Source organism: Lepidochelys kempii, chromosome 7 (assembly GCF_965140285.1).
Source record: "Lepidochelys kempii isolate rLepKem1 chromosome 7, rLepKem1.hap1, whole genome shotgun sequence".
In the NCBI taxonomy this organism is placed as follows: Eukaryota; Metazoa; Chordata; order Testudines; family Cheloniidae; genus Lepidochelys; species Lepidochelys kempii.
The window spans coordinates 96,752,314-96,772,195 of NC_136386.1; the positions used below are offsets into that span (position 1 = coordinate 96,752,314).

Genomic DNA, 19,882 nt, shown 5'->3' on the forward strand with positions numbered 1-19,882 from the left:
ATTGTATGGAGGGCTGGTTAGGGGAGGCTGTGCCTCCCCAAACAGCTAGGTGTAGCCCGGCCCCCACTTCCTATCTCCCTCCCCCCCACTTCTCGCCCCCTGATGCGCCTCCACCCCCTGTTCCTTGTCCCCTGACTGCCCCCCACTGCCCCATCCAAACCCCCCCCCCCGTCATTCCTGACTGCCCCCTGAAACCCCTGCTCCTGACTGCCCCCCGCTGCCCCATCCAACCCCTCCTCCTTCCTGACTGCTCCCCCAGGACCCCTGCTCCCATTCAAACTCCCATTCCCTGCCCTCTGATGCCCCAAACACTATCCACACCCCCATCCCCTGAACTCCCCAGCCCTCTATCCAACCCCCCGCCCTCCCTGCCCCCTTACCACGCTGTCTGGAGCACCGGTGGCTGGCGGTGCTGCAGCCGTGCTCGCCCCCTGGACCCAGCCATGCCACCGCGCAGCACAGAGCACCGGGTCAGGCCAGGTTCTGCAGCTGCGCTGCCCCAGGAGCTCGCAGCCCCACCACCCAGAGCATTGTGCGGGCAGCTCAGTGAGCTGAGGCTGCGGGAGAGGGGCCGAGGGCAAGCTGGCTGGGCAGGAGGGTCCCGCGGGCTGGATGTGGCCCACGGGCTGTAGTTTGCCCACCTCTGGTATAAAGTCACACAGCAGGCCACTGGCAGAGCTGGGAATCAAATCTAGGTCTCCATAGTCACAGTCCAGTGCCCTGTCCACTAAGCACTACTGCCAATCCTGTTTCCTGGAAATCCTGTTGTAATATTTTTACACCAATAGCATTCTTTGTAAAATTTGACTGGAAATTAGATACTAGCATTGCAAATATATTCTTTCTTTTGAAGTAAGCTAATTTCCCACTTATTTTTTCAGCATTTAATTCTAATATTTATCCAGATACTAAAGAAATCAATCAAAAACAGAACTACCTGAATATGACATTATTCTCACAAACATTCACTATAAATCCATCATAAATGCCCTGCATAATAAACTACAGCAAACTTGAGGAAGAAAAAGCAAATTAGGAATGCCAACTAATAGACATTCTAAAAGATAAACGATTGTTTGACGCAAACCTTTCAAAAGAAAAAATATGACATTTACAGTGAAAAATCATCATAACTCAGATTAAAAAAAACTAAAAGGAATTTGTATTGACAGTTTTTGATCAGGCTGTAAACCAGTTCACCAGAGTTCAATAAATGATTTGTCAGATAATGAAAATAAAAAAAGTTGAAATTAATTTTTTTTAAAAATGAGCACAGGATAAATTTGTCACAAAATTTAAAAGACTTTATTTTATTTTATGCTTCATATAAGGCAGAAAAGAAAAAATTCCCATGTGAAGCTGAATTTCTCATTTATCCCAATTCTAAATATTATGGGCTAGATTCTTCAGCTCACTCTGCTTCCTTTGTGCCACTTGAGTAGCACAGTATGGCCAGCCCCTGCTCACAACTACCAGCTAGAAATGCATGCTAATGGGCATGGAGCAAGGATAGCTAGTTCCTACACCTCCCTCCCTGCAGCTCCCAGTTCATGCCAGGGATCCCAGCTAGCAGATCTCTGGGGACTACTTATAGCTGCCAAAAGTTAGAGTAGTCTCCAGGCTGTTGTAACCTGCACTGGGCAGGGGCAAAAAAACAGGGAGCCCAAACTTCCCCAGTTCCCTCCACTATAGACTATCTGCCCTCCCCCAGACCACCTTCTAATCTGTGAGGTGAAAAATGTGCTTAGGTATTCAAAGGAGTATTATTATATTTGCCTAACCCAGTGTTATGCCTATTGTTTGAGACTCAGAAGTCTTTTACCAGCAGAGCACATGAAACCAAGTTTTCCTGTTAAATACCATAACTTCAGTTTGTCATTTCTTCACTTTCATTATGAAACGAGAAACCAGATTCCATCCATAGTTTACTTCTGTGCAACTCTAATGAAGGGTCCACACAGAAAGTTAGTGTGTGGCGCTCTACTGTAAGGTTGATTGACACCCCTTTGTGTCACGCACTAACTGTTTGTTTAGACAGCGGTTAGTGTTGCACATGTGTAATTGCGAGCAGAATTGGCCCTTAGTACAGAGTAAATATTTAGGTCCTAATCCTGCAAATGGATCTATACGAGGGTAAGAATCCTCCCCCACCTTTCCCCCCAGAAGTCTGACACTGAGATAAGTTGACTTTTGCTAGTACTTCTAAAAATGGTACAGATAGCATATTTTTGAAGAATAGCTGCTTTCATTTGTCCAAGTTGTTTTTAGCCCATAGACACATTTCTGCTGTTAAATGATAAATTATGATGGACACCACAGTTAGCTTAAAAGAAAAGGAGTACTTGTGGCACCTTAGAGCCTAACAAATTATTTGCGCATAAGCTTTCATGAACTACAGCTCACTTCATCGGATGCATGCAGTGGAAAATACAGTGGGGAGATTTTATATACACAGAGAACATGAAACAATGGGTGTTACCATACACACTGTAACAAGAGTGATCAGGTAAGGTGAGCTATTACCAGCAGGAGAGGAAAAAAAAACTTTTGTAGTGATAATCAAGGTGGGCCATTTCCAGCAGATGAAGTGAGCTATAACTCACGAAAGCTTATGCTCAAATAAATTTGTTCGTCTCTAACATGCCACAAGTACTCCTTTTCTTTTTGCGGATACAGTCTAATACGGCTGCTACTCTGAAACCACAGTTAGCTGTTACTTGGCTAAAGCACTTCCCTGGCTAAGACAGTACCAAGAAGAATTGTGCTTCCCTGCTGTGGGGGCTTACTCTGCTAGAATTGTCTAGATCAGCTAGAAGTGAAATGTCAAGGAAGGGAAGTAAGCATTGTGTTGGGTATTAGGAAATATATCCCTTTTTCTTTTTGAACTAGCATACAGTAAGTTATTAGGTGAGAAATATACCCTTCTGTATGGTTTGTCATGATATAAAAATAATATCTAGATCTGTCAGAAATATATAGGATAAGGGAAGACCATTATATAGTTACCTAACTAGTCAAAATGGGTCACTCCCTAATACTATGAATGCACAGTGGGATAAACCCTAAAATAAGACACAGATAAGAACTAAAGACGATTATAAACTTCACCACTTTCTATTCCCAAGTGCAAGGTCCATTTCTTTGATCTTACTTTGTCTAACAAATACAGAGCTGCTGAAAAGTGCTCAGATACTATAGCGATAAGTACAGTAACTCCTCACTTAAAGTCGTCCCAGTTAACGTTGTTTCATTGTTACGTTGCTGATCAATTAGAGAACATGTTCGTTTAAAGTTGTGCAATGCTCCCTTATAACGTGGTTTGGCAGCCACCTGCTTTGTCCACTGCTTGCAGGAAGAGCAGCCCATTGGAGCTAACTGGTGGTGGCTTGGAGCTAGGGTGGACCAGCAGCCCCCCTATCAGCTCCCCGTTTCCTGTGTGGCAGCCGCCCAGCAGGCTATCAATTGCCATGGGCTGCGCTTGCCCTCTGCCTTGGAGCTGCTCCCCGGAGCCTCCTGCTTGCTGTGTGGGGGGGCGGGGGGGAAAGGGGGCTAATGTCAGGGTGTCCCCCTGTTCCTGCACCCCACTTACCCCATTTCCATAGAACCGGGGGGGGACACGACAGGGTTCAGGACAGAGGGAGCTTCCTGGCAGCAGCTTCTGTCTCAACTTGCTGATCTACTTAAAAGGCAGTGGGGTCAGCGTACTTAAAGTGGCAATGCGCATCTCTCTCTCTCTCACACACACACAGTGTGTGTGTCTCTGTCTGCCATGCTGTCTCCCCTCCCTCCATTCGTGCTCCCTTGTAGAGTGTGAGGCTACATTAACAACAATGGGTTAACCCCTGAGGGCTCAGCTGATTGCTAGTGCATCATTTAGCAGTAAGGCGTCCCCTGGGAAATATCCCACCCTCTGACTTTACCACCTCAACCAAGCTTCACAATCATCATCACTATGTACCAGTATTAAATTGTTTGTTTAAAACTTATACTGTGTGTGTGTGTGTGTGTGTGTGTGTGTGTATATATATATATATATATATAGTCTTTTGTCTGGTGAAAAAAATTTCCCCGGAATCTAACCCACCCCATTTACATTAATTCCTATGGGGATATTGGATTCGCTTAGCATCGTTTAGTTTAAAGTCACATTTTTCAGGAATATAACTACAGCGTTAAGCAAGGAGTTATTGTATGGGGCAAAAATCTCCACAGAATAGAGCAGGATACATTAAAAAAAATCAAAGATCTAGTTGAAAAGGGATGCATGTGTGTCAGTCAGTCCCTTCTATTTGGCCAGTGATGCAGCTCTGGATACCCTGCTTGTCCAGTTCTCCCACAGGTTTCTCCATGATTTTTCCTTTGTGACTTCTTACATGTGGAAAAATTTTTGTGAGGTGGTCTGAAATGCCACCCTTATTTCTTTCCCTGCTTTATTATGTTCATAGAAATATGTCAGTGTGCTATAATGTAGTGATCTCATTATTATTTATTTAAAATGTGTGCCTCAAATAATTAAAGGAGTTCTGAAATTCTAACTTTAATCCAATAAATTAACAAAAATATTAACACTGTATATTTAAAGATAGGTCGGGCGCGGTGGCGTGTGCCTGTAATCCCAGCTGCTTGGGAGACTGAGGCTGGCGGATTGCTCGGGTTGTGGGCTGCGGTGCACTATGCTGATCGGATGTCCAGGGCCACTGACAGCCTGGCCAGCAGGTGGCTGAAGGACTGGCTAGAACAATGCGACTGATGTGTTGCGATCAGTGTTCTCTCTGTGAGGGCTGATGGACCAATCGATGACGGTGATTTAAAGATGGACTTCCACTCAATTATTTTATATTTCAGATTAGAAATATTAGTATGCCATTAATGAGACGGCTTGCTAATCTGAAGCTAAGCTTTGTGGAAATTAATTTGGATATTCTTCATCTTGTTAATGCGGAAAAAAAGCGGAAAGAGCTGAGAGAGGGATCACTTAATCAAGTTGTCGAAGAATTTGTCAGGTTAACACCTGATAGTGCTTCGGTGGAACAGGTAATTACATATGATCCTTCCTGTGATTTAACTATAAATGTTATATTTAAAAAAAAATCCTTGTGTTAGGCTAGAGGGATCGCCTTAGCTAACAATTAATAACTGATTAATAACTGCTAAACAGGAGAAAGGGCTGGCAAATCTTTCATTTGAATACGGGGGCACAGAACATTCAAGTATGGGTTTTCACGACCTTGTTAAGACCTTGCCTGTTCTCTGTGCCAAAAAGGCTCTTGTCTCTCCAAGGCAAAGGCTTAAGGATTATTGTCAGAAGCAAAAGTTGAGTGAAATTGAGCTGTCTTCACTGAACTACATTTTCCCCATTAAATCACACTCTTTTCACCACTCATACTCATAATATGACTGCAGCATTGTACTTCATCCTTAAGGCCCTTCATTTTCAGTTTTTTACTGAGAAATTCCCAGGTTTTTAAAAAAACAATTCGGTTTTTTTACAGATTTTTTCATCTGAATTTTGGACCACTCAGCAACATGAAAATACTGATTATTTTAAGAAAATCCAATATATTTCATTAGGTTTGTTAATAATAAATTAGTCTTAGTAGAAATGTAGGGTTGTCTGTTAAAGTAAGGCAATGTAATGGAAGATACACACACATGCACATGCATATGTATATGTTCTATTAATATACTTCATGAAATAAACCACAGTATTTAACTACTTTTACTTTCAGAGCTGTTACTTTTTTCTGTTTGTTGCTTTTTTTCTGTCCTCCCATTCCAGAATATTAACCCCAAAATTTACCCTGAAAACCATGAAGTTAACTTTGTGCACCGATTTTCACTCATTTTTCAATATTTGTAATAAACCTGAATAGAAAGGCCTTTGCTCATCTTCCACCTAATAGTCCCAATCAACGCTCCTGCTGTAAACTGTCTGCTATGAATCCTCATAAATACTGCATCACTGGCCACCCAGTACCTCCAGGTATAGTGCTTACTATAGTGAGTTTAGAGGATCAACCCCTAAATTAACCCCTGCTCCTTTGGCTAGGTTATCTGAATGGTGTAAGTGGGCATAGCTCCATTTAAGTAGATGGATCTACACTGGTTCACCGTAGTTGAGAATCTGGCCCTCTGACACTGTCTACTCTTACTAGTCCATTAGTGAGTATATGAAGTTAACCTTGCACACTCCAGAAAGATATGTAGTTATTTTTTAAAAAAAAAAAAGCAATGGTTCTGTACATAACAAGATCAGGATTGTTCTAAGAAACTAATACCTGGAAGCTGAAGCTAGACAAATTCATACCAGAAATAAGGTGCAAATTTTTAACAGTGAGGGTAATTCATCATTGAAACAACTTATCAAGAGATGTGGTGGATTCTCTGTCACTTGAAGTCTTTAAATCAGTATTGTATGTCTTTCTAAAAGACAGGCTATAACTTGTCCAGAAGTTATAGGCTTGATGTATGAATCACTTGGTGCAATTCTACACCCTGCATTATGCAGGTGAGCAGAGATGATCAAAATTGTCCCATTTGGCCTTGAAAATTAACAGAGCCCTTGACATGCTTTGGTAAAGCAAGTAGTGGAAATTAGTTTCAATATTGATAATTTTGGAAATTCTCATATTTATAAATTTTAGTATATTGAATTTCAGCATTCAAAATAAAATAGATTTATTTTCTGTTTTCATTTTCTATTATTGCTTCAGCGTTCAAAAAAGGGAGGAATAGAGCTGAAACTATCTTTATGTTTTCAGAGAAAAGAAGGTTACATGAAGTTGAAGAATTAATTATTAGGTTTCACATGCAACCCCAAAACCCAATATTTCAAGCTAAAGAGCAATATAAATCTATGAATCGTTCATTCATTCATGATGTCTTGGAGAACATTTATTTTATATATGAAAATGTGACTTGATTTAACATAATTTTGATTTTACCAGGGATGGATAGACATAGGACGGACTGTGGGTCACGTTGCGCTGGCTCAGTTAGCAAGTCTACAGAGTCTTTATACAGGATGTCCTGATATCAAAGCCAAGTACCTGTATCTCACTGGGAAAACTTTGCGTTTACTTGCAGTTAATGTGGACCCCTTAAATTCAGATATTTACTGGAATGAAACTGTTACGGTATGAATTTGGTTCTAAATTAAGATTATTAGATATATATTGATAAGTGCTTACTAGAATGTTGCTCTTTATGTACTGTTAATGCTTTTTTAATTGAGGAATAGACTGTGCAAATTAGTCAGAACCCATAGTTAAAGGAGCCTTGCCTTCCCCAGAGCTCCCAGGTGCACACCTTCGCCTGTGTTCTGCAGCCCCATGTGGCTGGCCACCTCTGCTGTAGCCCTGCTTCCTCACTCCCTTTGAGATGTGTTCCTGGGGGCTTGTCTAAACAAATGGTTAGTGCAGGACAAGCTGAGGAGTAAATCTGCAACACAGTAGCATGCCACACACTAACTGTCCATATGAACCCTGCTACTGCACACTAAAAGTTCTCTAGTGTAGTTTGATCTAATCCACTTTTAAATGGGAATAGGTCATTGCACACTAAGGAACTTTTAGCCAGGTCCACATGAACAGTTATTGAACAGCGCATTAGTGCACTGTAGATTTACATCCCATCTTGCCATGCACTGTTTGTGTAGACAAATCCTGGGAGGGACTTAGCAGTCCGTGCTCTCCCAGAGCACAGGGTGTAAAATTGTGTATGTCTTTTGTATAGGCTGTGCAGTGAGAGGGAGACTTCTGTGCTTGTCTGTATGGGGCAGGCAGAATCTGATTCTGAATGAAAATATATAAAATGCAGTGAATGTTATTTGATAAGCTCAAGTTTACGTCTTTTTACAGTATTTTGACCACTGGGCGAAAAGAGTTGAGCCTCTTCAAATCCTGAATAAAAATGTTCATGAGACATGAATTGAGCAGGACATTTACCAGAATGTAAAATAGTGATGTCAGGGCCTGGAGGAGAAGGTTTTCTTTAACTCTTTCACCACTGCTTCCCCACTACATTACTATTACTAGTGTTGCCTACTATTGTGATTTTTATCATGTGTCTCATGATATTTGGTGCTTTCCTTAAAGCCCTAGCTCCTGGAGTTAAGGGAATATGTGAGAATCTGTTTTCATTTAAAAATATAAAAGTAAGGTTCTAGCTCTCATGGTTGTAGATGCATCCGATGAAGTGAGCTGTAGCTCACGAAAGCTTATGCTCAAATAAATTTGTTAGTCTCTAAAGTGCCACAAGTACTCCTTTTCTTTTTGCGAATACAGACTAACACGGCTGGTACTCTGAAACCTAGTTTTTTAGTATGAGTCCTTTTAACACTGCACTGTACCTGAGTAAGTACCTCATGCTCTGGTGGGCAGTTTATGTTCCACCATTAAAGTTAATAAAGTTGTGGTCTCCTGCTTAAAAATCCATCCCCATGTTTGTGTTTCATTCTCCTACGAGTCCTGATTAATGTTAGGTACTTAGCAGATTCATCACTATCACCTGCTAACCAGAGTTTAATGCCTCATAAACTTGCTAATTCACTTGATATTATAAAGGTATTATTGTGGTGAGATAGACCCTCTCTCCATTTTTAAGGCTGAAACTAGCTTCCTCTTTATCCAGTGAATTTCACTCCTCCTAACTTAAAGCACAATAACTAATGCACTTAATTTTAGTGGGATAGATATATTAATGAATCCTCTCTGTTTCTGGTGGGTAGGAAGAAACTCCATTGAACACCATGAAGCCTCCCACAACCAAAGCAGAATGCAATGAACGTGAAATGATAAGTAGCAGTTCTCCAATTAGTAAAAACCAACATGATGAGCAAAGGAAGAAAGCAAATGAATTAAAGGTATTTTACATAGATATTTATATAAATAACTTGAGGGCTTCCTTTTTATGCTGGGGCTGATTAGCCTCAGGGGTGAGGTGTTTTTAGCAAATGGAATCTGAGGCTGAAGAATGAGTGTTGTAGCAGAGTTCACTCTTACAGACAATTAACATTTTAATACTGAAGCTTTTAATTAAATATCCAAAGTAAAGAAGTAAACAGAAAATGGGGTTGGCAAGCTGCCAAAGGCATATTGTTCCAAATACAAGTTACAAAACCTGTTGGATTCTTCTTTCTTGTCACCTCCCCTGCTCTCCCTTCACATTTTCCTCTTCTTTCACTCTTACCCCTTTTCCCCATCTCCCTGGTTGCTACAGGTTAGCTAACCTCCTCTTCCCTAACTAGCTGTCATTTGGTTTAATTTGTATTCAGAACTGAGTTGGGACAGAGTGTCTGGGATTTGCACAATGTACAGTAAATAAACAAGGCAAACGTAAATGTGCCTGTTCTTCTTGTAAGAACTTTGAATTATAGGAGAGGAAACCCACTTGAGGAGAAGGGGGAATTGAGACTAAAGAGTTTTTAACTTGCCTGAGTGTGTACAATCCCATATTCTTTACTTTTGGCATATTTTTGGTACATTCTTGTTCTTGAACATTTTGAAGTTTTCTGCTTCAGGTGACTGGATCAAGAAGCTGGGCTGGTGTCTTTATTGCTGGCAAACAGCTTGAAAATTACACAAGCCAGTCAGAATAGGAAGTTACTCTCATTCACAAGTGATTAGTGAGAAACAACTATAGTGATTATACATATGCCAGTAGTGTTGATTGGCTAATAATGACTGGCATTTTGGTATAATACTAGCTAGTACATATACATAATTGTAGATGTTTTATTGTAGACATTTCTCTTTTAAAAGAAAAATATAAACTAAATGTTTAAGATTTGATGTTTTTAAAAAGAATAGTTTCATCGGTATAGCTCTCTACTAACTGATCATTCAGTCTAGGCTCTTGATTGCACACTATTAACTCTCACTGATGTTAATAGATATTAAATGTATTCCTTACAAGGAGACTAAACCTGTACAATTTTTCATCAAACTTTAAAAAAATACAATTATACAAGAACAAAACCAGATATTTCTGCCAAGATTGTAGTGATCAAAAATGCATCAATAATGTATTTATGTAATTTAACAAATATTTTAATGTAGAACATTTTTATTTTTATTACTTAGAGAAAACGGATTTTGGCCCAAAGATACCTCTCTCAATCCAGTGAAGTTTTGCTTCAGTGCATGAATGTTGCATTCAGTAACAACATAATTGATATTCTGGCTGCTGCTAGTCTTGAAATCATTGAATGCATTGGACGATTTGATCCAGTTTCAAGTAGCCAGTTTTTGGCCCTTCATCAGGTAACACAACTGCTGCTTAAGTCCCTCTACAATATAAAAAAGAGCTTTGAGTACCATAAGTAAATTTGTCTATTTGGATAGCATGACAACTGACCACTAACCCACTATGTAAGAACTAGGTAGTGGTATTATTATTAATAATAATTAAATATAAAATATGTTTGCTGATTTTAGTGGTTTTTGTCAGTGTACTATTGACATCTGACCATTGTAAAACCTTGATAATTTTCATAATATGGACTTCAGGTTTTCACTAGTAGATACCATTATTGTATCATTTTACTATGTATAAAATATAATAAAATTAAATGAAAGAAAACTATACTGCAATAAAAAGTGCAATTCTGCCCTCTAAAGTGATTGTAAAAATGGCTGGGTTTCTAGGATTGTGAAAATGATGCCCTGGGTTTCTGCATTCATTGTGTTAAAGCGGATTGGAAAATTTTACCTGTACGTTTGGTTTGTCAGATTGATATCAACATCAGTATGTCTAACCCTTGGCATTGTTGACCATTTTCCAGCAACTAATTTTCAGGCTTCCTGAAGGTGGTTTAAGCTGTCTTCTTCTAGTTACTTTGTGTTTATAGTTACTAGATACTGAATTGCTGAAATAAATTTTTTCACACCTTTGGAAGTACTCTTCTGACACAATACCAGTGAGCCTGATTTGGAAGCCCAGGCTCCCATAAACTCATTAGATCTCTCCCTACCTCAGTGCAGGGAGGAGCGTTCCAGCAATCAGGACTGACGGAGAGATCAATTTCAGAAAGGAAATTAATAGCTAAGAAATCTTCCAGTCCTCATAATTTATCGCCAAAGCTTTTACACTGTTTTGTAACTGTAAATAATGGTAATATGTTTGCCATTTCATTTCACCTTTTATCTGACAAGCTTTTTCATAATATTTGTATGAAACATTTGGGAAAATAAACGAATATTAAAATATTACAGAGCTGTTCATCATCTATGATGATGAAGGATATCCTGCTAGCAGCCACTTCTAACACTAGCAGCTCTCAGCTGGCAGCACTATTGCATCTTCAACATCACTTAAAACAAAAAGGGGACATAACCAGTAATCTTCTCAAAAATGTGGAGCAGAGGCTAACTGCTACCTCAAAGGTAACTTTTTGAACAATACTATATATGAGTGGAACGAAATTGCTCTGGAGCAAAATAATGGCCCCTCCCTTTAATTCCTTTGGCCCTGGTCCTATAAACACTTATTTACATGGTTAATTTTAAGCACGTGAAAAGTTCCTTTCACTTAAACTAAAGTTAATCATATGTATTTAATTTTTTACAAGATTAGAGCTGTGATCTGCTCCTTTGTTTGGTAGGCAAAATGTTTGCTCCGGAAGATCTTATTCTTTCTCCCAAATTATACATTATTATGTATAATATTTGTACATATGTATTATAGTCTATACAGTTCCTTTTACAGAGGAGTATAAATGGTCCAGGTGTATATTCCTATGGAAATGCTTGAATTGCTTTTAGAAAGTATAAATGTTGAGTTGAAATATTTTGCTATTCCTTTCTACTGATAATATAAATCGGTTTCAGCATTTGGTAGTTTTTTAGCTTGATATGCAGTATAGTAGGCAAATAACTCATGTTAATGTTAGCCATGAATTATTGCTTTAACTTCATTTATTGTGCACTACACTATTCTTTTCTAAGTATGCCTTCTGGAAATAACAGTGCCTTGTTTTTTGGAACTATTATAGATCAGTCTCTTGATGAATGCACTGTAAGTGTTGTTCATAAAAAGATAGCAAAAGTAATGTCAGTTTTAAATTATTGTACAGGCATGGGGAAATCTCTGTGTTCTTGCACAACATTTTAACATCATAAATGAATTGCCACCAAACTTCCATATACTCATTCTCCAGCATTCAAATGACAGGTATAAAACTTTATCATTTTGTTTTGTACAAACTTTATTTTCCTTTTCCCAAGTTATTTTGACTGTTTTTTATCTTTTACTTCTAATTATGTTGATTTTGTAATTTAGGGTAAGTGAACAAGTTCAGAAAAAATAAGAACTGACCGAAACTCAAACATGAACCTAAAGTCATTTTTAAGTTTCCACAGTGCTCTCTCTTTCTGTTCCTCAGGTGGACAGGAGAGAGCCAAAATCTTTAAAGTGGTCCACTTTACAGCCCCCATGTTTCACTATGCATCCCTATAGAGATTGTGGGACTGAAGGACCAGATGTGTATCAGTGAAAGTCTCTTAACAGAGAATCTTCTCCCCAAGCTTCCACACACACACTTGGGTGAAGTTTGCTTACAACTCTGCAGGCTTCCTGAAAGGAGAGATTTTCTTCCTTTTTTCATAAGGGTATATGTATACAGCATCTGGGAGAATGCTTTCCAATGCAGATAGACAGGCTTGAGCTATCGCACTAAAAATAGCAGTGTGACCACTTCAATTAGCCACCCAAGTATAAACCCACCCAACCCCGTGGGTACATAGTCAGCTAGCCCAAATTACTGCCCGTGGCCACACTGCTATTTTTAGCATGCTAGCTCAAGTAGAGCTAGTGCATCTGTCTACCCACTCTGGGACGCATCCTTCCAGCTGTTGTATAGACATACCCTGAGAAAGTGTCGGGGCGGGGGAAAGGGGATGGACAAGAAAATTAGTGCAGCAATTCAAAGACCACCAGGGTAGTGGTAATTATTGCTTTGAAAGGCTGAAAGGTCTGAATATGTGAATAGTCAAATATTCCATTCTATTTTTATTGCTTTCCATAGATCAATGTTGTATAGTGCAATGATTGATAAGCCAAAACTCAGTAGCGGACAACAGAAAGGAAAACCAGGTCAGCCAATGGGTGAGTGTCTCTGTTTAGAAATAAAGTGATCAAAATGGTGATGTTAGGAGATCCATAGCTCTCACTGTTGCATTCAGTACAAGAAAATCCAACTCATGCTGTCAAGCAATGGATATAATTTTAAGACAGTGTGCTAAGGGGTGTAGTCTTGTCTTGATACCTGGAAATTTATGTACATAAATCCCATTAATGCCTGTGGAAGTTATATGCATAACAGATGTACTGTTTCTGTGCTTATCACTAGTCCAAATTTACAATAACCTAATCGCGTTGTTTATGAGGGCCAAAAAATGGTCAAAGTCAGAATAATGGTTATTGTAAACTTTTTATTGTTATACCCTTCTTATAGGTCAGGTGTGATTTGTGTGTTTTAAAGTATTATATGTCATAATAATAAAATGCAAACACATCTTTAATAGCGTGGGGGAGAAATCATTTTTCTTGCAGCTCCAGGCAATGTGCTTTTAGATACTTGATTCTCTTTCTGCCACTGTGTCTCCAAGTTCAAGACAGACTTATATTACTGTTTTTTTCCTCGATATTGACTATACCTAAATAATTGTGCTGTTGTTTAATACTATATTTTAACCCTTTATATACTGGAATTATTCAAAGTGGAATATAAAAAAATCTGTGGCTATGTGGAAATTATTTTTTTAGAAAGAAATACTTTTTTTCTTTTATTAGTGCAGGCTAAAGTTTCTCGTTTTCCTGTGAATCCTGATACAATCTTGATTTTGTTGGGAAAAGTACATCTTTACAAACAGGAAAGGATGAACAATCTCCTCGGACAGGAAATAGAAAAGAAATTCCATGTAGAGAAAATTGACTTTCAAAAATGGCAAGAAACTACTCCCAAAATAGATATGGTAATATATTTGATTCAGGATTTTTATTTTTAAAATAGACATTAAAATATATACGGAAGATAAAACAAAAAGCTGGGCAAAATAGCCCTCATCTACAGTTTCTAACATTTATTTCAAATGCAACTTCTTATAAGCTCTGTAACTGTTATCTCCTGTGTATGCTCTACTTTGAAACTTACCGTTATTTTCTTTGCTCTAAATAATGGAGTGTTGTTCTGTTGTTGTTGTTGTTGATTTTTTTCAACAGTTTTGAACTTCCTTAACAATTTAGACTGATGGAATGTTGATGTAAAATGAGATTCATAATTTGTCCCCAAATGGAATATTGTATATCTTAAGAGGTCTTCATTTCTACTTATATATAAAAATTAGGGGAAAGGTTTTGAAAAGAAACTATAGGAGTTAGGTACCAAGCTCCCCCTTGGCTTTAATTCCCTTAGGCATTCCTGAAAATCATTAGGTCCCTATTAAGCCCTAATCCTGTGAAGATTTACATAGTGCTTAACCTTAAATAGTCAATGGAACTGCTCACAATACATAAAGTTAAAGCTCTTGCATAAGTAATTGCAGGATTGGGTCCTTAGTATGCATTCATTTGTGTTTAGATTGCAAGATCACAGGAAATTGATGTCAACTCAAGAACTCTGGCTTCATTAGATTAGATATGCTTTTACACACAGTAGTTAATTTTCTTACAGGCATACAATATGTGATGTTCAAATGTCAAACTTTTTTCTTAATTTATAGCCTCCTAACAAAAGCACTGAAAAACATCTATAATTGAATAAAAAAGGTTGATCAAATAAATCTTTGTCTGAGATTGTCAGTGTTTCATGTCCCGTGTGCAGCATAATAACATGAGAAGACTGCATGCTTGTAAAGCTGAAATGGTAGTTTATTTTAAAGCACCTATTTACAGATTTGCTGCAATTGCAGCTAGCATTCAAGCCATTTGCACACAGACTGACTTCTTGGTGCCTTTTCCAGATACTTCTTTCCTGCAATCTGCACTTCTCCAAGTTTCATGGAGGTTGCTACATCACTACTAGTAAAAGCAGGCCTCTAGTAATTAGGTGACGATACATATGTAACTGGGTGATAAATAACATGTCTGAAACGAGAACCCTTGCTTTTTAAAAACTTTAAATGCTTATTTTTGGTTTTAAACAAATCTTTGAATACCACCAATTATCAGGAAGGAATTTTAAAACTAAAAGGAGAACCTTATCTTTTCCATCCCAGTGTCCCTCAGCAAAAATCCTGATTTAAGCTGGTGGGCAAAATATTGATGAATTTGTTTGTAGCCATAACCAGCCTTAGTTGTCATGGAGACCTATCTGATCATTATTTTGGTTCCCTCTCCTTTCCCTTCCTTTTGACCAATAAGGAATAGCAATAGCATGATAACATAGGTTAGAATGAACAAGGCCAGAGTTTTAAAACACTGGCCTCCATGTGTGCATATGAACTGTATGTATTCAGTTACCTATAATGACACTTGAAAGGCTAAGACCTGCCTGTTCAGTTAATAAATGCTATCACTTGCCTGCAAAGGATAGAATTTACTTCACAGAACCCATCTGCTGCATGTGGATACGATAGCATTTATCAACTGTACATACAGACATTTAGTACTTCACAATAGCATGTGTAAGTGTTCATGCACACACATAGTTACACCCACACAAATGGAGACTGGGGTGAGATAGCTATAAAAATGGACCTTTCAGTGTAAAATTAAAATTGTATGTGTTTTTAACTTTTCCTTTCTATGCTATTCAATTATTTCCCTCTTCCTTTTATTTCTAATCTACTTTCTCCCTCCTCTGTCCATTTCTTCTTTCACCTCCTTTCATCTTTGCCTGTCAGTTCTCTTCCCATCTGTTTTCCTCAGCCTGTTTGAGTCCCTCATCAGCCTCTCTCCCTCTGGGGCCATACCTTTTCTCTACTACTCCCATCTACTATTCACATTTCCCCTTTCTTACTTTTCCTTCCTTGATTTGTGCCATCACTTTACTTCTGTCTTTTTCTGGTCTTCTCTCTTCTTTCTCCTCCTCCTCCTTCCAGCTAGCTCCTTTACAGCAATTCAAGTGTTATTCAGTATAAAGTATTTGTAGCTAAAATATCTTATTTTATATCCCCAGGCATTATTGCACTGATTCTTGCATTAGAGAAGGGATTTCAACAAAATGCTGACATTAATAAAGCATTCAGAGAGAGCAATTTTAAAACATAATTAATTCAGTGATTTAAGGGAAATTGTTTATTTTAATATTATGATGTTTCAATTAGTTACAAACTATGATGATTCAATTTAGCCCTGATTAACCTATTGTACTTCCCATCTTTGTTGTCATTTAACTTTGTAAGCATTCCAATGATTTTTTTATTTGTATGATAGAATCTAACAGAAAACATAAATGAAAATGAGAAAAATTTTACATCAGATTTCTGTGATATTTTAAAAGCCATGGAAGAATATCTGAAACCAGTTTTGCCAGTATTTGATTTTACTGATTTTAGGTAAGATTTTTACAAATGTTTTATCATCTCCTTTCCTAAATCATATTAAAATTAACATTAAAAATATTTATGAAGTTAGTTCCTGATCCTGCAAAAACATACACACATGCTTAGTTTTAAGCAGGAATAGTCCCATGAAAGGAACTACTTATGTTCTTAAAGGTAACATATGTAAGTCTTTGCAGGATCAGGTCTTAAATAGGATTAATGGCCATCACTGTTAAATGTTACTGTATAACAAAAGTTATATAGTGTTAAAATCAGAGTTGAAACATTATCATTAAACTATTTAAGGCTTGCATTTTCCAAGAAACGTAAGGGAGGTAGGCCCTCCAACATCCACTAAATTTCAATGACATTGAGACACTTATTTCCTTCACAATGCTTTGAAAATTCAAGTTTGCTATGATATATGTAGTATTTTGAGATATAATTCTTATTTTCAGACAGCAGAGTCCATCAGTATCAACAGCAGAATCAGGAAAAACAAAAGCCAAAGATAAGGAGACAAAACATACTGGATTACAAGGTATGTCAGATCTAGAAAATAATATGTAGGGACAAATTTTGAAATATTGACACACAACCCCCCCCTCCGGCAACAGTTTGTAAGTACAAATAGTTGTAAGTGCAATTTAGGCCATTTACCGGACATGTCCAGGTACTTGATTATGCCTGCAAAATAGCTGCTTAGATTATCCACTGCTTTCAAAGCTGCACAAGCCCATAGCAAGACAATCTATTTGGGAGAAAAGATGACCCATTGCAGAAGATCAAAAAGAGAGAACTTCTCTGGGATCCATCAGTCTCCTTATTCATCTTCTCCTCCACTCTTCTAGGCTGTGGGGGTCCTCACAGTCTGTATGACTTAGTACAGTCCTAGGCTTGGCCTATACTGAAAAGTGACAGTGGCATAGGTATTTTGGTCAGGGGTGTGAAAAAAAACACACCCCTGACCAACATAGTTCTGTCAAGAAAAACCTAGTGTGGATGCAGCTATGCCAATGGAAGATAGTCTTCGCTATGTTTCAGAGTAGCAGCCGTGTCCACATATCTATTCAGGGGACACCATCATAGGGCCTAATCACATCAGCCACACTATCAGAGGCTCGTGCACCTACGCATCTACTAATGTGATATATGCCATCATATGCCAGCAATGCCCCTCTGCCATGTACATTGGCCAAACTGGACAGTCTCTACATAAAAGAATAAATGGACACAAATCAGACGTCAAGAATTATAACATTCAAAACCCAGTCGGAGAACACTTCAGTCTCTTTGGTCACTCGATTACAGACCTAAAAGTGGCAATTCTTCAACAAAAAAACTTCAAAAACAGACTCCAAGGAGAGACTGCTGAATTGGAATTAATTTGCAAACTGGGTACAATTAATTTAGGCTTGAATAAAGACTGGGAGTGGATGTGTCATTACACAAAGTAAAACTATTTCCCCATGTTTATTTCCCCTCCTACTGTTCTTGTATAGTGCTGGAAATGTCCCACCTTGATTATCACTACAAAAGGTTCCTCCTCCTCCCCCTGCTCTCCTGCTGGTAATAGCTCACCTTTCCTGATCACTCTTGTTCAGTCTGTATGGTAACACCCATTGTTTCATGTTCTCTGTGTATATAAAATCTCCCCACTATATTTTCCACTGTATGCATCCGATTAAGTGATCTGTAGCTCACGAAAGCTTATGCTCTAATAAATTTGTTAGTTTCTTAGTCTTAGCTAAGTAGATGGATGCATTGTCTACATTACAGCTTAGGTCAGAATAACTTATGTTGCTCAGGCTTGTGAATAAATCACCCCCCTGAGCGACATAAATTACACTGACATAAGCATCAGTGTGGACAGCACTATGTCAGTGGGAGAGCCACAGTTACAAGAAAGTAAGTAACCATTTTGCTTTGTTTCATACACAAAGGTACTGCTGTCTTTGGATAACAGCTCCTTTGAAAGTGTACTCTGACTGAAATTCATTTAACTTGCCTTTTTCTTAGGATGTTGCATGTCAGAATGGGCAAGTCTGTACATTTCCTAATATTATTCCCATGTTGGAAACTGCATATATGTCAAATTCATGTGACATTGCTTGAGGGACAATATGGTTGTTCATGAGGTACTTTCTCCTCTGAAGGAGGAGTAGGCTCCACAAATGCATATCCTAAGAACTTTGCAGAGCCTCTCTTTGGATGAAGAGAATTATCCAGATTATTATTGAATTATTAATATTAAAAATATAATATAACATTATTTAAAAAGCATTTTGTGCAGTGGGATAAAGAAGAAACTCCATATTCTCAGGTAATTTTAATTATTAACATATTTATGAAGAATTACTAAATATCTCATTTTTGTTATATCAGGTGGACTTACGGATTTAGGTGATTGTGTGATATTACTAGCAGACAAACTACTTATGGAGTTACCTCTGGAAGCTCTAAGTATCTTTCAAGAGGAGGCAATAAGTTCTGTATCCAGAGACTTTTCTCTCCAAATTCTCTACAATCGAATACATGTAGAAGAACCAGGTACAATGATGATATCATAAAATCAATTATTTATTATGTTATTCATTTATTTTACATTGAATACATTTGACTATGAGACAAAATTTCATACCCAAAAGTTTCCTAGTAATATTGGCTGGAATATCTATTGTTAAAAAACATACTATAGTTTTTCAGTATGTACAGATTTATAATATCATTACAGTGTGAGCTTTTCTTTTTCTAAAAAAAAAGCCACCAAGATTGAATCCACGCTAGGAGTCTGTCACCTCTCTGTAACCTACCTTTTGACCATACAGCTGAAAAACTTAGATAAGTTCTATGTACAGCCACTTTACCTGCAGTTCCTGCATGACTGATTTTGCAACATCTTTTGCAGCAGCTGTTCATGCTCAGCATTGCCAGCCTAGTGCTAATCTCAGATGAACAAAGGCATATCAGGACTAACTGCTATGTCCTCCCATTGTGGCAGCAATTCTGTGATAGAGACAGGAATGGTGACAAATTTCAGAAGCCCTAACTTACATCCCCCTGTTTGCAATGTGGGATGTGATCCTGGACTAGGCTTAACAGACTAGTGACAGGAACAGCCAGAGTGGCTGCCACAATGCAGAAATTTAGCTTCGCCCAAACTTCACAGTGTGACTGCAGGGTAGCGATGCAGATGGTCAAACTTGTGGTGGAGGAGTGCACAATTAGAAGATTGGAGGGTGGATTACAACACCTTGCTGCCCTCGATATTCTGTTGTCTAACTGCTGCATCGATCATATACGAAAGAAGAAAAAAAGTGTCAGTACAATATCTGCTTCCAAGGCCTCTAATTTAAAATATCCTGGACTTCCTTACAGCACTTGTAAAGTTTGTTAGA

At 38.2% G+C, this 19,882-nt stretch overlaps 1 protein-coding gene across 10 annotated transcripts in view; it reads left to right on the forward strand.

Annotated features, from left to right (window-relative positions):
- The window catches only part of CFAP46 (cilia and flagella associated protein 46), a 141,051-nt gene that overhangs the window by 101,329 nt on the left and 19,840 nt on the right, over window positions 1-19,882 (forward strand). For 8 of the 10 annotated variants that reach the window (XM_073353952.2, XM_073353955.2, XM_073353954.2 and 5 more), the window contains 11 exons: window positions 4,846-5,034; window positions 6,948-7,136; window positions 8,729-8,863; window positions 10,083-10,262; window positions 11,214-11,384; window positions 12,074-12,171; window positions 13,025-13,104; window positions 13,792-13,973; window positions 16,375-16,496; window positions 16,943-17,025; window positions 18,870-19,034. In XM_073353952.2, the coding sequence (XP_073210053.1) occupies window positions 4,846-5,034; window positions 6,948-7,136; window positions 8,729-8,863; window positions 10,083-10,262; window positions 11,214-11,384; window positions 12,074-12,171; window positions 13,025-13,104; window positions 13,792-13,973; window positions 16,375-16,496; window positions 16,943-17,025; window positions 18,870-19,034 (1,594 nt within the window). Of the gene's footprint in view, window positions 1-4,845; window positions 5,035-6,947; window positions 7,137-8,728; window positions 8,864-10,082; window positions 10,263-11,213; window positions 11,385-12,073; window positions 12,172-13,024; window positions 13,105-13,791; window positions 13,974-16,374; window positions 16,497-16,942; window positions 17,026-18,869; window positions 19,035-19,882 lie in introns of those variants that run through there. The other 2 variants (XM_073353962.2, XR_012160032.2) reach the window with 2 other exon arrangements.